The following is a 16,527-nucleotide window of genomic DNA, read 5'->3' on the forward strand; positions in this document are numbered from 1 at the left end:
CCATAACGGAGCAGGAGAAAAGTGGGGTGCAGAACTCAAATTCTAGTAAAAGACCGGACTTAATGGTCTGAGACTGGACTGAGCCTGGAAGACATGGCCCCCGGACTCTCTGTTGACCCAAAACTAAAACCACTCCCAAACCTAACTCTTCAAAGATTAGACTGGACTGTAAAACATAAAATACTTGTGAAGAGTGTGCTTCTTAGCTCAAAGATACAAGAGTCTAAATGGGCAGCTCCTGTCCAAAGGCGAGATGAGAAGGCAGAGAGGGTCAGGAGCTGGTTGAATGGCCACAGGAAATCTGGGGTGGAAAGGAGGAGTGTGCTGTCATAGTATGGGAAGAGCAACTAGGGTCACATAGCAGTGTGTGTACAAATTTTTGTATAAGAAACTAACTTGAATTGTAAACTTTTATTTAAAGCACAATAAAAAAAAAAAAAAAGAATAGGTGGGAGGGCAGGCCTTAGCATACAATACTCAGAGTAAGAAACTATCAAGCAAGACAAACTGAAAAGTCTATAGATTTTACAGCTTCTCAACAGTTTTGTGTGTATGCGTGTTTTATCCCTATTTTCCATAGATTGAAAGAACCTACGTGTTCATTTCTGGGGCTAGCAAGAATGACTGAAGCTGGGAAAATTATGTTCTACTCCATAGCCAGACTTGAGGGACAAGACCTCCTCAGGGATGTCCCAGGTGGGGAAGCCCAGAAAAAGAGCAGGAATTGGGCCAAGTCCCTGGGACTACAGTCAGGAAGGGAAGAGTGCAAAGGACTCACCCGGACCAGGACCATCTGGGCATGGCAGGTACCCTGGTTCATTGCCTACCTACTCCCAGCACCAACCTAAGGGCCATGTGCCTAAGGCTCTTCAGGAGGCATCTCAGCTGTTACAATATCCAATTCATACAGAAATCCAGCTTTAGGGCCTCAATTCCCTCAGAGTACCTGATATTGCCCTTTAATTTTAGTCTTTTCAGTTTGGAGTCTAATTGTGTAGTATTCAGTAATCCTTTTAATCTTATCAGAATTTTACTAGATTTTCATTTTTTGACCTTTCTTTCACAATGTGATCAGATAAATCTGAACATTTGAGTATCAAAAAATTTCTTTTTAACTGCTAACCATGCTCCCTCCTCCCCTTAAAAAAACAACAACAAAAAAAACCCACACACTGATAATTATCTCAGACCACTGGCTTCTTCTGCTGCTTCTCTATCTCCTAGAGAGAAAGGAACAAACAGACCAGGAAAGGAGGATGTGAGATGAGTGGGAGTAGGTCTTGGAAAGGCTTGTAGGAAAGAAGGAATTGAGGAACCAGGACAGTGGGAAGAGAATGGATAAGAGTAAAAGAGAGATGAGTACAGAGTGAAATCTCTGTATGGGACCTCGAACTTCTGGAAACACAACACTCACTAGGGCTCACCTACAGTGACCACAGCATTATGAGTATTTTATGTTTTTGCTGTAGTTTTAACTTTCTTTTAAATAAGGAAAAGAAGAGCCAAGAGAGTGGTGGTAGAATGGTTAACTACCTTGCCCTCCCAATTCATTCCTAGAGGTCCTTTACACCACCCTACAAAGATCTCTCTAGACACTAACTTAAAAGCATGCCTTCTGGGGAAAACTTTAAGTGTCATAAGCTTAAAATTGTAGCCTCTGAGAAGCCAGCACTGCTGGTATTAGAGTGTAATTTTGCCTCATGAGGGCAATAAGACTAGCTCCAGGGATAAATAAGCAAGCTTCAAAATAGTTCTTTCGCCTGTAAGCTCCTTGATAACAGAGACCATATCTAGCTTTCTCTTTGAATATTCAATTTTTAAAGTAGATATTTACTAAACGTTTATTGAACGATCGTTGTCTTCTCCTCCTAGGAATCAAACCAGTTTTTATATAATCTCCATTATTGAGTCTGCACAACTTTCTAGTATTGTTCCAGCTTTCTTATCCAAGCACTGAGAAGAAAGTGAGAAGATCCAGCCCTGAAGAGCTCTCCACTCAACCAACTATGCAGCCTCTATAAATTTAATTTTAGGAAACAACTGAATCTCAAATTTTCCTGTTTTCTTAAAGTATGAAAGAATTTTAAGTTATTAGTGTACCTCTCACATTAGGTTCCCCTGACTCAATGCCCCTTAAGGGGGAGAAGGAAGGTAAAATAAAATTTATTGATCACCTTTAATACGCAGTGCTAGACTGTAATCCTTGGGATAAGGAAAACTCACTGGCTCTCTGCCTGGGGACAATTTCCCAACTGTAGTGCACCAAGCTAGGATCCAAGAAGAGCAAGGTGGTCTTGCTAAGCTGAGGAGGCAAAGTTCAAAGTTCAGGGCATATAAAATGGCTGGAATTTCCGAGGAAGGGCATCAGATTGGAGAGATTTGTGCAGAGCAGTGACAGAAACCGTAAGCAAGTCCACCACGAATCCCTGGCACAGGACAAAATTATCTAATGCTTACCAAAGAGTAGCTGTTACAAGGTTGGGAGTGGAATAGAGTCACCAGAAGTCAAGCTGTAATGGGGGACATTAGAGGTCCAGTCCAGCAAAAATGAAGAGATCTAGTTAACACCCTGGGCCTCCAGCTGACATACAAAAATATTCTGGACATTCATCTTGAACACAAAAAAAAGAGTGACCACTGAGACAGAGAGCTATATTTCTGATCTAACTACTGCCATGGAATGATTACAGCCCAGTTTACCTTCATGTTCACCTGCAAGGGCCTTCATGGAGGAAAGACTCTATGGGATCTGGACCAGTGATTTCCACAATGTGCGTGTGTCTCTGTGTGTGTATGCACATGCATGTGTGCATGTTTTATCCCTGTATTTCCATAGACTGAAAAAGTCTGTGTGTTCATTTTCAGGGATAGCAGGAATGTCTGAGGCTGGGTAAATTATGCTCCACTCCATAGACAGGCTGGAGGGATGAGACTTCCCCAGGGATGCATTTGGTGGGGCAGCCTAGAAAAGGAGCAGAAATTGGTATCACACACTACAGTAAACACTATTCTTGACAAATACAAAGCCTAAAACCAAGCCGTGACAAGATTTAAAAGGGAGAGATAGTTTGTAGATTGAGGCTTATCAAGTTAGAAGATCTTATAAAACACCTCGTGCTTTCCATGACCTATCCTAACAAAGACTAAAACCAAGCCTATACAAGTTCAAAGTGATCAGACAGTACTGAACTTCCTGCTGGAGTAAGAACCCTTCAGAGAAGATAACAGAATCTACAATATCTGAATCATATCATCCACAACGTCAAGAATGCAATAAAAAATCACTACGTATAAAAAGAAACAGAAAAATAGGAGCCATAGTGGGGGAGGGAAAAAAAAAGCAATCAATAGAAACTAAGCCTGAAATGGCCCAAATACTGGATTTAGCAAATAAAGACTGTAAAGTAGCCTTTTTGGGAGGGAGGGAGGGAGGAAGGAAGGAGAGAAATATATATTCAAATAATTAAAGGAAAATATTATTTTAATGAGTAAACAGATAGTTTCAACACAGAAATGGAAGCTATAAAAAAACTAACTGGAAATTCTAGAACTGATTAAAAACAATAACTGAAATGCAACTTTTTCTGGATAGGCTTAACAGCAGACTGGAAAACAAGATTACAGAAAAAAGAGCAGGTGAATGTGAATACAGATCAATGGAAATTTTCCAATTTGAAGAACAGAGGAAAAAATATTAAAAATAATCAACAGAGCTTCATGGTACTTTGGTCGTATCAAGTGAGCTAATATACATGTAATAACAGGAGGATGAGAAGAGGGAAAGAGTAAGAAAGGAGCAGAAAAATAATACCGGAAGGAATACTGGAAAAACATTGACTTAGAAATCCAGAAATCTGTTGAACTCCAAACAGGATTAAATGCCAAGAAAACTACCATTTAGGAACTTTATACTCAAAATGCTGAAAATAAAAGATATAGATAAAAATTGTGAAAGCTGCCAGAGGGGAAAAATATGAACAATGGCTAACTTACCAGAAAACAATGGAGGACAAAATCAATGAAATGACATTTTTAAAGTTCTAGAAAAAAAGTGACAACCCAGAATTCTAAGTAAAATAAAAATAGGTTTTTAAAAGCAGAGTTTAAGACTGAAATTCTACTTTGGTCAAGGTGCAGTCAGAGGGACTGGATTTATCCTGCAGCCTGAACAATTAAAAACAAACAAGATACATGAAAGTATGGTTTTCAGTATACTGGATACCAGGTAATGAATGACAGTGATCCCTGAAAGATGGAAAACAAATCATAGGATTGCCCCAGCCTTCTGCCTGAAGATTTGTTTTCAAGCTGTGGTACAAGGAGAGAGAACCCACATGGAGTCCACCAGACTCTCTAAGTTGAGTAGACAAAGTGTAGAGTCCATGAAGGTCAAGGGAGCTAGGGTTCAAAGTACAGAATACTGCAGAGGAGAGACCTGCATAGGGTCTTCATAGTCTTCAGCTAAGTATAAATCCACGCACGCATATGAGAAGACTGCCCAAGGGTGAGGAAAGAACCACCTGAGAGGATTAAAAGAAACAATTCTCAAAGTTCACACAGGACCAAGAAGAGTTCCTATTCCCATCTGTCAGAGTGGAAAACATTGTAATTCATGTAATAATAAGTTCAGTACTCAGAAGAGTTTTGCCTCAGTATTGGGATAAAATTAGCCCTAGAGTAAATGCTGCTCTGGTTCGACCTAACAAAGCTTACAAGCAAGATACGAAAGAATAAAACTCTTTCCAAGTAATTAACAGCATCCCAAAACAAAGCTCAATAATATACATAGAAACTCAGAAATATCTACCCCTAACAAGGTAAAATTCAGAATGTCTGGCATCCAATTCAAAATTATCAGGCATACAAAGAAGCAAGAAAATAAGACCCATAATGAAGAAAGAATAACTCCATCAAAACTAACTTAGAACTTATGAAAATAATAGCATTAACAAGAACATTATGATACATTTGAAATGTATTCCTCACATGCCTAGAACCAGCCTCGCTGTACCCACTCAAGAGATTCAAGCACCAACTGGCCAGCATGCTGTCCAGAGAGGTCCAAGTCCAGCTGAACAGATTTCCTGAATTCTTTTCTCAATTAATGAGGCAACAGCACCAGCTATGCTGTGCCACTTTCTCAGAGGTTTATCAGCTCTGTAGGGTCCTTCTTCCAAACTTCTGAGAAACCCATACCAAACTGCTTAGATGTCTGGATGCAAACACTGTAGGGCCTCTTCAAGCTTCTAAATTCCATTAATCCTAACTCTTCTCTTTGTCCCCAGAGCACTAAAGTTGGTAAATGCTTTCTGCAATTACTACCTCTGTGATAGTTAATTTTGGTATTTTATAGTATAAAACATACCCATAAATTACACCAATTCTTTTAACAGATAAACTACTTTACACAGTCAGTATTTTAACTTTTCTTTTGTCTTATCCCTGTATTTTCAAAAATTTTCAATAAAGGCTAAGTTGTAACTGTGTGTCAGTGCTTATGAATTAGAAAAGATTTAAAATAGTTCTTTTTCTTTCTCACCATTGTTCCACTTTAGCGGAGGGGCAGTGTTATAGAGAGACTGACAGATGGAAGGAAAGAATTCCCTCCTGATTTTGGGAAAATTAATTAGCCCTAGGAACCTAAGTCTCCTCATCTATAAAAATACAACTTACGGAGTTATTGTAGGCATCTAATAAAGCATCTCTGTGGAAGCACATAGCAACCATACATGTTGTATAGTATGTTTTTACCACTGTGACCAACTGACGAGACAGTAGAAGGTAAAGATGGTGAAACGAGAGGTGGAAAGAAGAGAAAATGATTGAGGAAAGTATTCTAGTGTTTCACCCATTCAGAAACAGACTAGAAACTAGTTTAAAAAAACAACGAACCTGTTTCTCCCATTCCACCCAACCGAGGTCTCTACTCTACCTAACAAAGATCTTTTTTTGCCAAAGAGACAGAAACCACTTATTAACATACAGCAAATACTGTTTATTGCAGACCTTCCAGCTGACTCATGTGAAAAAGGCACTATGAAAATTAATGAATCTAGGCAATCTCCCTAAATGGATTTATGTTAAAATATACAACATTCTTACATAACATCTGCTTTATATATGTGAAATAATACAACATTTAATGACAAAAATCGTGTTTCCAAAAATAACATTTGTTGACAGGTATCTTTCTTTTCTCTATCTAGAATCTTTCACAGGATTAAAATAGGTGAAAATTAAGTGCTTCTTATTACAAGAAAAACTTGACACAGATAAACACATAGAATGACTCCAATTTCTTTTTAACGGTTTATATCAATATTCAGAACTGAGGCCTTCGCTAAGCAAAATACTGGAACGCACATCGATGCAGGCTACTTTCTTGGACAGATTTTGAGTGAGTATGACCTCTTTTCCACTTGTGCTTTCTCATGTATAAGAACACAGTATACATAATAAGCAGAATATAAACAAAATCAAAATACAAGCTATACAAGGAATTACAATCAACAGAGCCATGATAAATCAGATGTCTGGGGAATGCTCCATAGGTTTCTATTTGTCTGTTCAAGGTCTCGTACTTAACAGTTCATTCAAATGTTTTAATGTTTTTAATTGTTGGCATGAAGAACTTTACATAAATCTAAATATTCTATCACTGAGCATGTCAGGGAAGAGACCTGAGAAAGAAGAGGCTAGCCTAAAGTGAGCTACACTTGAAATGACAGACACGGTATGACAGCTCCAACTGAAATCGCTTAGATTTTAAATCATGGGCAATATCTTTGCTTTGCTGCAATAAATAAACTCATCGCTGTCAAAAAATTCCTGATTATACACAGATGTGGATGAAATAGTTAATCCAATAAAACCTCACCTTGGTGAAGTAGGCAAAATATTTCTCAAGGGCAAAAAATTCAGTTTAAAAGTTTTCAGTTGTAATAAAAAATAATGGGCCCAGAAGCAAGTTCTCTGCTTACTGAGGTTTGCATTGTTTCTTTATGGCGATAAATGAACTGTACCGAAAAATAAAAATATGACACTCCCTTCATGGCTTCTTAAAACAAAGCACACTGGAATAATGCCAGGAATAATGGAGTTTAATAACAAACAAATAAACAAATTAGTGACTGCTTCCCTCGTCAAAAGACTCCACTCCTGAATCACTGGCAGCAGCACTGATTTTTTCCTGCCGTCTTCGCATAATTTCTTGCAACTCGGAGCTGCCACTGTTATCCTGAAAAATAAACAGGGTTCAGACAAGGTGGTTACTGGTTTGTGTAATGAAACAGCTCAGGGGAAAGTCCTTTGTGTTTTTCTTTTGATATCTCTTGAGGAAAACTGAAGGCTGCCCCTCATATAAGTAATGCTTCCGGGCTTCATTAACATGTCACATTAATAATTTTTTCATTTATAAAATGTCTTAAAGCAATTCATTCCGCATACCTGTCACTTACACATGATAACAATAAATCAGTAATAACACATGTAAAATGCTCTGGATTCCCTAGGAGAAAGAGGATGTGTGTACAGTCAGCACAATTTAAGATGGTAGATTATCAAAGAACCCTCTTTGAGCTCAAGCAAGATACTCATCTCTCTTTAGAAGATTTTAAATCAGGGCCAAACAGAATGGGCTGGGAATATGCCAAGTTTCCCTCCATCCAGTTCTGACCCTCTGACATCATGCTGGTTTCTCTCCTTTCTCAGCCCTACCTACAATCTCTCTGCACCCTCCTTATTCCACTTCCATCAACAGAAGTCTCTGGCAACTCGGGATTAATCTAAAAGATGAAGCTAGATCCAAGACAAGCATGAGGTGGGAAGGCCAGTGAGGAATGTGAGGGGTCTCAGATAGCCAGCCTCTGCCTTGATTCACACCCAATGGAATGGGCAGCAAGAGACCGTGATGAAATAGGTGGTGAGGGCAAATGACAGTGTTAGGCATTTCTGGACCGAAAAAAAAATTGGAAATTTTAGGAACATGGAATTTTCTATCATACCCTTAATAAGATGGATCCCTGGTGGTGCAGTAGTTAAGAGCCCAGCTGCTACCCCTTAATAAGTAATTTATACACTCTCAGCATAATTAGAATGTATAACAGTAACAAAAGTACTTCAGAAAAGTTATAATCCTTATACATATTTCACATATGGAAAGCAATCATATCAAACCCTAAGGTCCAAAAAAAACAAACCCGTTGCCATCTAGTCAATTCTGACTCATAGTGACCCTACAGGACAGAGTAAAACTGCCCCATAGGGTTTCCAAAGAGCGGCTGGTGGATTTGAACTGCCGACCTTTCGGTTAGCAGCCGAACGCTTAACCACTGCACCACCAGTAGGGCCCCAAAATAAATGTAGGAAAAGCTTCCAAGGGAAGATGAGAATAGTTATGGGGCTGTATACATGAAGCTATTTTAGTCTGGGTTATTAATTGTTGAACTTATATGCCTATTATATGCCTGTAAAAGGTAACTTTATCAATTTTATTCTAATGTCTGTATCCTTTTATTTAAGTCCAAGTATAATTTTCATGGAAGTTATTAGGACCTGTGAAATGTAACAACTGGAAACTGCTCCCCTTACACAGCTTACTTTACATAAAGCAGGGTACTGGAAGCTTAAGTACAGCCAATCTAGAAAACATTTGCTCCTCTGCTTTCACACGGACAACAATGACTAGATTCTGATTCTTAAGGGCTCTCAGTTTTCAATACTCCTTACCTAATCTTTTCCCCAATTATTTAGGTGTATAACCAGGCCTAAGACACACAGCCACATGTTTAAATCCTTATAACTGATAACCTATTAGAAGCTCTGAATTAAATATTAAGAAGAGGTAAAAGAGTTCTGGTCTGTTAAGGTATTTACTCACTCAGAAGGGAAAGCCCATCACTGTGTCAAAACTAAAATGCCTACAAAACTAATCACCGCACATACAATTCAAACATCAAGCTTTTTGTTAAAAGTATATGTTCAAGCTTTCTTTTGCGTGAGCGCTTACAACAAATTAATCTCCCTGCAAACGGCCATTGAAGACCTCCAGCAACAAATTACAAAAGCTGAGTCGAATTTAATTCAGCTCTGTAGAAGGGGGGCACTGACCAATACTGACATATACAGTTGTTTCCAGAGCTTTCAATTTGCAGTTCATGCTCTTGACTAATGCAGAAGACCACCACCTTAGGCTGACAAGTCGTACCTCTAATGCAGCTTTTTGTACAGTGATTTGGCTAAAGACTCTGGCCCCTTCAGGGCAGACTGTCCTCAGTTCATCTTTACTGAGAGAGAAAAGTTGTGCACCATTTAATACTCCAAGACTACTGACAGTCCTGAAAAAAAGAAAGAAAGAAACGCAGCATTAAAAATATTACCTAGAAAAAGGAAAAGAGAGAAAAGTTTCTGGTCCTGCTAGTAACGTGTCTGTTCTAGTGTCCCATGAACTGAAGATCTTACTAAACGGCACTACAGTGCTCTGTCAGGACAATGACTACCAAATTTCATGATGATGGCCCTGAGGATACATGCTCATTGATTATAAAGTATGAAAAAGGAGCAAATTGGGTTTAGTATCACTACTGTGTATTATGTTTAATTCTTATTCCTTGAAATTTGGTGTTTCATAGAAGGAACAGATCACATTCTAGTAACCAGGCATCTAACCAGGGTATCTCATTTTTCAATCATGCTGTGTGAATGACTTTATAATATGTCAAGGTCTATATTCGAACAGTTCACTGCACCAAAAACACATACAATGTTTACAAATTGTTAGATTATAGGTAATAGAACCTTTACCATGTTACTAAATGAAAAGTTCTATTAGATTATAATCTAAGACAGGTAAGGTTATCTATTTTTTATTTGCCTGAGATACTATATCCTGCAGTAGAAGTCCTACCCTGTGTAACCTGAGAAGGGAGAAAGAAAGCTAGCAGGTCTCAGAACTGCTATTGGCTTAAGTAACCAAGGATGAAAAGATATCCCCAACTAGAAAATGGGGTGCCATCAAATGATAGCTATTTCTGCTTTTCCCAGTTCTTTTTAGCTATAAACAGCTATAGTCGTTTCCTGAGTATGCAGCAAGTGCAGTCTGGGCTCTTATTATTTTTTAAGAGTCACTTGTGATATCTCAGGGACCAAAATGAGAACAATGCATGACTTACATACAGAACCGTAAACTGTTCCCAGAAAGACTTACACAGGATTGAATCCCTTCGACTGTAACCACGTCTTCACGTCCTCTGGCGTGGAGTCGTAAGTGATGTTAACAACTGGCACATTCTGCCGTGGCACATGGAACTTCTTCTGAGCACTGCTCCGACCAATGGTCAGTCTGTGGATGAGCTCATCTTGCACTTCCTCCATCTGGGATTTCCTTCCTAGACATCAACATGGAGTAGCTTATTTATGAAAACCCCTAACATTATGTCACTCCCTTTAGAACCCCGGTTCTAATAATCCTTTGCCCCAGGAGTATTTACAATCGATTGATACCAGCATCTCTTTCCTCACTTTCATCCTCATCCACTTTAAATTCAATGATCAATTATTAAACTCACTCCCTGACTCTCCTCCTGTCTTCATTGTACTCATCTGGCAAAACCCCAACCGTGATTAAGTCTTTCTGACTATTCTATGCCTGCACCTGTGCAGGTGAGTGTAACAGAACCACGCTGAATAATCACATGTCAAATTCATGATGAGGAACCTCACCTAGGCTGTTAACACTCCCTGACAATCATATGACATTTCCCTACCCCAGTGGTTCTCCACTAAGGTCATGTTTGATCCCAGGGGACATCTGGCTATGTCTGGAGACACTTCTTGACTACAACAGACTGGGGAGAGTGCTACTGCCATTTAGTGGGTAGGGGCCAGGGATACACTAAACATCCTACAACATACAGGACAGTCCCTTACAAGAGAAGGATCCAGTCCCAGATATCAATAAAGCCGAGAAACCTTGCTCCTAGACCATATAATTTTCCACCGTCTTAGACAAGTATTTGTATCTTCTACTGTCTCTGCAAACCTCCAACACCGATTCCCCAATAACTTTCTTCCCAATTTCTGCTCTGAGCTGATAATCTTATTTTCTAACCTCTTCCTTTCTAACCTCTTCCTTTCTAACCTCCATAATTTCCTCTACCATTATCTCCTCATCTTTTATCCATACACTCTGCCTTTCTTCCTATTACATTATAGATGAATAGTTTCCATGCTGCTAAGGCCAATCCCTCATATGTGTGCTTGAGACACAAACATCTTCTGCCGATACAAATACTTTGACAACAATTTCTCCCCTACTTCTTCAATATCAATTTTTCTTTACTGAGTCATTTCATCAGCATACAAACATGCCATCATTTCACAATTATTTCTCTCACCACTAAAGAAGCCCCACTTGACCTCATGTTCCTTTCTACCTACTGTCCCACTTATTTCTCTACTTCCCTTGTAGCAAAACTCTAGAAAGAATTGTCTATAATAAAAAGCAACTATCGTCAAGTTGATTCTGACTCCTGGCGATCCATTTGTGTGTCAGAGTAGAAAGCGCTCCATAGGGTTTTCAATGGCTGATTTTTGGGAAGATTGCCAGGTCTTTCTTCTAGCACATCTGGGTGGATGTGAACTTCCAACCTTTCAGTTAGCAGCCAAATGCATGTGCACCACCAAGGGATTACTAGCTGATTCGAAGTCTCTTGCTTTCTCTTTGCAATTAGGCTTTTGCCCCCATCCCTCCACTATGCTTTGCTAAATTCCAACGGCCAATTCCCAGTCATTGTTATCATTTAACCTACCGACAACACTGCAAGCAGGTGATTGCTCCTTGAAACAATTTCTTCTGATTTTACACCACTTTCACTGCCCACTCCTCAACATCTTTTTCTAAACCTTCTCATCTCGAAACAAGTAAATTGCTCCAGGGCATAATCCTCGTACCTCTTCTCTGCCCACATCCACCAATGATCATGCCTGGTATCATGGTTTTAAATACCATTTAAAAGCTGATAACTACCAAAATTATTTTTCCAGTCCAGACTGTTTCTCAGAACTCTAGACCCGTATTTGCCAATTTGTTGTTGTGTGCTGTCGAATCAATTCCAACACACAGCAACTCTTTGTGACATAGTAGAACTGCCCCATAGGATTTCCTAGACTATAATCTTTACAGGAGCAGATCACCAGGTCTTTTCTCCTGTGGAGCAGCTGGTGCGTTTGAACCACTGACCTTTGGTTAGCAGCTAAGCGCTTAACCATTGTGCCACCTGTGCTCCATATGCCAACTATCTACTAAATACGTTCATTTGGAAGGCTACTGTTGCTGTTGTTAGTTGCCATAGGGTTGATTCCAACTATGGTGACCCTGTGTGTTACAGAATAGAACTGCTCCGTAGGATTTTCTTGGCTGTAATCTTAACAGTAGCAGATTGCAAGGCCTATCTTCCACGGTACCACTGGGTGGGTTTCAACTGCCAACCTTTAGGTTAGCAGTACGGCGCACACTGTTTGCATCTATTAGATACCTAAAATATAACATGTCCTAACCTAAACTGAACTTCCCAAAGCTTACTTTATGCTAGACTTCCCAAGTCGGTTACTGGCAATTTGATCTTTCTAGTTCCTCTGGCAAATACACTTGGAGCTGTGCTTGATTCCTCTTTGTCCCATACTGCAGCCAATCCTGATATACCCAAAATCCAACCACTTCACTCCATTTTTCTGTTACCATCTTGATCTGAACCACCGGCCTATTGATTGGTGGTATTTCTGCTTCCATTCTTCACCACCCCACCACTTGCTCTTCATACTCTTCTCAATAAACTGCTAAAATAATTATTTTAAAATGTAAGTCAGATCCTGCAACAATTCTGCTCAAAACTTCCCCATGTGATCCAAATTACTGACAGTAAAAAGCCCTACATGGTCTCCACCTTTCAGAGGCAGCTTCACTAAATTTCCTCCTGGATCCCTCTATTCTAGCCCACATGGCTTCCTTGTGCTCCTCAAATTTAAGTGTCGCTCCAGTCTCCTTTGCCTAGAATGCTTTTCTCCCCACACTTGGCAAGTGGCAACAACCTGGTCACTAAGGGAGCTTTTCGTTATCATTGCTCTAAGATTTTTTTTTTCAGGGTGAGTACTTTAGAAAGTGTTTGGTGCCCCTGGGGAATAAGTGGAAGTGTGAAGTAATCAGATAGTGTTATTTCAGTCTAACATTTTTTAATGCCTCAAGTATTTAGGAAACCTTTTGAAAAACAATTCAAAAGAAAGTAAGGGAGGGCGAGAGGGAATACTACTGATTGTTACTTTTGAGAATTATACTAAATGTATTTAATTAGTTATTTCTTTTAAATAACTAAATTATACTACCATTCAACATATGAGGTCATTCCAAAGGAATAAAAACTGAAAAATATTACCACAGTAAAAGGTTTATTTTCTTATTTACTGACTAAGCAGCCACTACACTGCCCACAACCAGTCTACAGCACAGTCTTCCAGGAAGTGGAATGTGCTCCTAGGTTTTGGTTTTGGTTTCCATTTTCAATGTTCCAGAAAAGGACTTATCAGACTAGCTTTACCAGTCTTTCTAAAATAACATGTCTGATTACAAAAGATTAAACTCAATTCAAAGGCCTAACATTTCAAAGGAAACGGAAGAAATGCAAAACAACTAAAGCACTGGTATCTTCAAAAGTGATAAATGGAGAACCTTTGTGGATTCTGAGATAAACCAATTTGCATACCTGATATGACAAACAGCTCAAAGCAGCTACTTCGAATAAGGAAGGCACAATAACTCTTCAGCAAAAGGGGTCTCATTCTTAATAAGCCCAAAAAAACAAACCCATTGCCCTCAAGTCGATTCCAACTCATATGTGACCCTACAGGACAGAGCAGAACTGCCATAATAGGGTTTCCAAGGAATGGCTGGTGGATTTGAACTGCTGACCTTTTGGTTAGGAGCCAAGCTCTTAACCACTGCGCCACCAGGGCTCCTTAAAATAGGCCTGCTGGGGACTTCCGGCAAAATGGCGCTCTAGGCAGAAGCACCACACCGTCCCTCCACAGCAAAGATCTGAAAAACTAAGCCGAACAGAGAAAACAACAATCCTAAAACCCTAAAACATCAAACGAAGAGATAAAGAACTCAGCCAAGCACCAAATGGAGTGAGAAAACTGAGAACGGAGAACGAGGAGAGATTCATGCAGACATCCTGTCAGCTAACGCAGCACAGATCTGCCATCCTGGACTCCTATCCGAGACCAGCAAACGGGGGTACGAGAAAGCAGCTTCACGGAGCTTCCAGCCGGAGACAAAACAACCGGTAATTTGCGATATACACTTTCCCAACCCCACCCTTCTTCATTCCCACTCAGCCGCCTCTGCTTCCCGCGGCCACAATCTCTTGTCTAGGAAGCACCAGCTGCTTGGATTCCACCCACCTGAACGGGCCGGTTCTCTGAGTGCCATTTGTTGGCTGCTGGTGTTGCTTTTTTCCACTTCTTTTGATTTCTTCCTTACCTCTCACCACCTCCCCCTCCTTTCGCTCAAATACCTGGCTCCATGCGCCATCTTTGCTTCTTCCTGAGGGGCTGCGGACCTCCGTTCAAGTGTGGAGCTGCTTCCCGGTCTGGGCTGCTGCGCTGATGGCATCCCGGGGCTTTTGTTCATTTGTTTGTTTTGAATCGTTTGTTTGTTTTCTTTTCCTTTTCTTGAGTTGGGAGCCCATTCTGGCCAGGCAGTGCTGCGTGGCTTGGAAACTACCCCCTCGGCTTGCACAGATGTGCAGAGGGATGCCTGAGAGCACTTCTTTTTTCGTTTTTTGTTTTTTCTGTTTTTTGGGGTTTTTTTCTTCCTCTTTTTCTCTTTTTTTTTTTACTTTGTTTTGTTTTCTCTTCTCTCTTTTTCCCTTTTGGTCTTTCTTCATTACTCAGTTTCTAGTATCTCTATATCTTCCTTGTCTTTCTATTCCCCGAATACCTGGTGTTGTATACCTCTACGCCTTCTAGCCAGGCTCTACTGCAACACCTGAGAACAACTTCTCCAGATCTCATAGCCGCACCGGTGGGATCCCTGGGAACTTTGCTGTTCTTTTCCCTTTCCGATTTTTATTTATTCATTCTTTTCTTTACTTTTCTTTTTTTCTTCCTCTTCCCCTTTTTGTTTTTCTCCATTTCATAGTCTCTCATCTCTCCACTCAACAGAAAGCTCCTCTAACATTCTTTTTTGTTTATTTGTGTATTTTTGGCTCCTGTTCCTCTCTCTTCTCTCCCATATCCATCTTAGCTCCAAACATAACAATCTCCCCGCTACATACTGCCTACCTGCACCGTGCGCTTAACATACCACCAAGCAGCACAGGCACGGCCTACTGGAACCTGCCCTGCACCGATTACCGACCCGCCCTGGTGGCTGTCATAAGTGCCAAAAACAACCCATCCCAGTAACTCCTCTTCAGCTAGACTTGCCCTGCCATACCATATCTGAGTGACTGACCCTGCCAACTAGAGAAGGAGGTGAAAATTATTGTGCCCACAGACTAGCAAACAACACAGAACACACAGTCCACCTGCTCAGACATAGCCAAATTAAAAAAAAAAAAGGGATGAAACAAACAAACCTACAGTCAATAAACGAGAAAAACAACTACTGAATACCCCAAAGACAGCAGACAATATCAAAACATTTACAAAAACAGGACATGATGGTTCCAGTAGGCGTCCAAAATAAAACACCAGATGATTTCCAGTGGAAGAAAAGGCACTAGAACTACCTAACACGGAATTCAAATCTCTAATACTCAGAATTCTCCAAGAGCTGAAGCAAAAAGCAGACGGAAATGAGGAAAAAATAGACAAATTCATGGAAAATACAGACAAAAAATTGGAAGAACTCAGGAAAACAATGCAGGAACAAAATGCCAAAATAAATTCACAACTAGAAATTATACAAGACAACGATTAGAAATCCAAAAGATAAATAACAAGATTTCAGAAATGGACGGTGTCATAGAAGGCCTGAGAAGCAGATTTGAAACGGTAGAAGACAGGATCAGTGGAATTGAAGACAAACACTTGAATACAACTCTGTTTGAGGAAAACTAAGAAAAAAGAACAAAGAAAAATGAAGAGACCCTGAGAGTTATGTGGGATACAATCAAAAGCAAAAATTTTCGAGTGACTGGAATTCCAGAATGGGGAGAAAACAGAAAACACTGAGAGGATCATTGAAGGACTGCTGACAGAAAACTTCCCCAACATCATGCAAGATATAAAGCTGGCCATCCAAGAAGCTCAACGAACTCCATATAGGAGAGACGCCAAAAGAAAATCACCAACGCATATCATAATCACACTCGCCAAAACCAAAGACAAACGAAGAATCCTGAGAGCAGCTCGTGAAAAACAAGAAGTCACATACAGAGAACAATAAGACTAAGCTCAGATTATTCGGCAGAAACCATGCAGGCAAGAAGGCAATGGGATGACATATATAAAATCTTGAAAGAAAAAAAT

At 39.9% G+C, this 16,527-nt stretch overlaps 1 protein-coding gene across 1 annotated transcript in view; it reads right to left on the bottom strand.

Moving 5' to 3' along the window:
- Window positions 1–5,954: 5,954 nt before the first annotated feature.
- EPS8 (EGFR pathway substrate 8, signaling adaptor) overlaps window positions 5,955–16,527 on the bottom strand; it is a 125,824-nt gene continuing 115,251 nt past the window's right edge. Inside the window, exons 19-21 of the mRNA XM_004387348.2 lie at window positions 10,205–10,385; window positions 9,206–9,335; window positions 5,955–7,237 (exon numbers count right to left, since the gene is read on the bottom strand). Of these exons, the coding sequence (XP_004387405.1) occupies window positions 7,124–7,237; window positions 9,206–9,335; window positions 10,205–10,385 (425 nt within the window). The 3' untranslated portion in view covers window positions 5,955–7,123. The remainder of the gene's footprint in view (window positions 7,238–9,205; window positions 9,336–10,204; window positions 10,386–16,527) is intronic.

Source organism: Trichechus manatus, unplaced genomic scaffold (assembly GCF_000243295.1).
Source record: "Trichechus manatus latirostris isolate Lorelei unplaced genomic scaffold, TriManLat1.0 scaffold00184, whole genome shotgun sequence".
NCBI classification, from domain to species: Eukaryota; Metazoa; Chordata; class Mammalia; order Sirenia; family Trichechidae; genus Trichechus; species Trichechus manatus.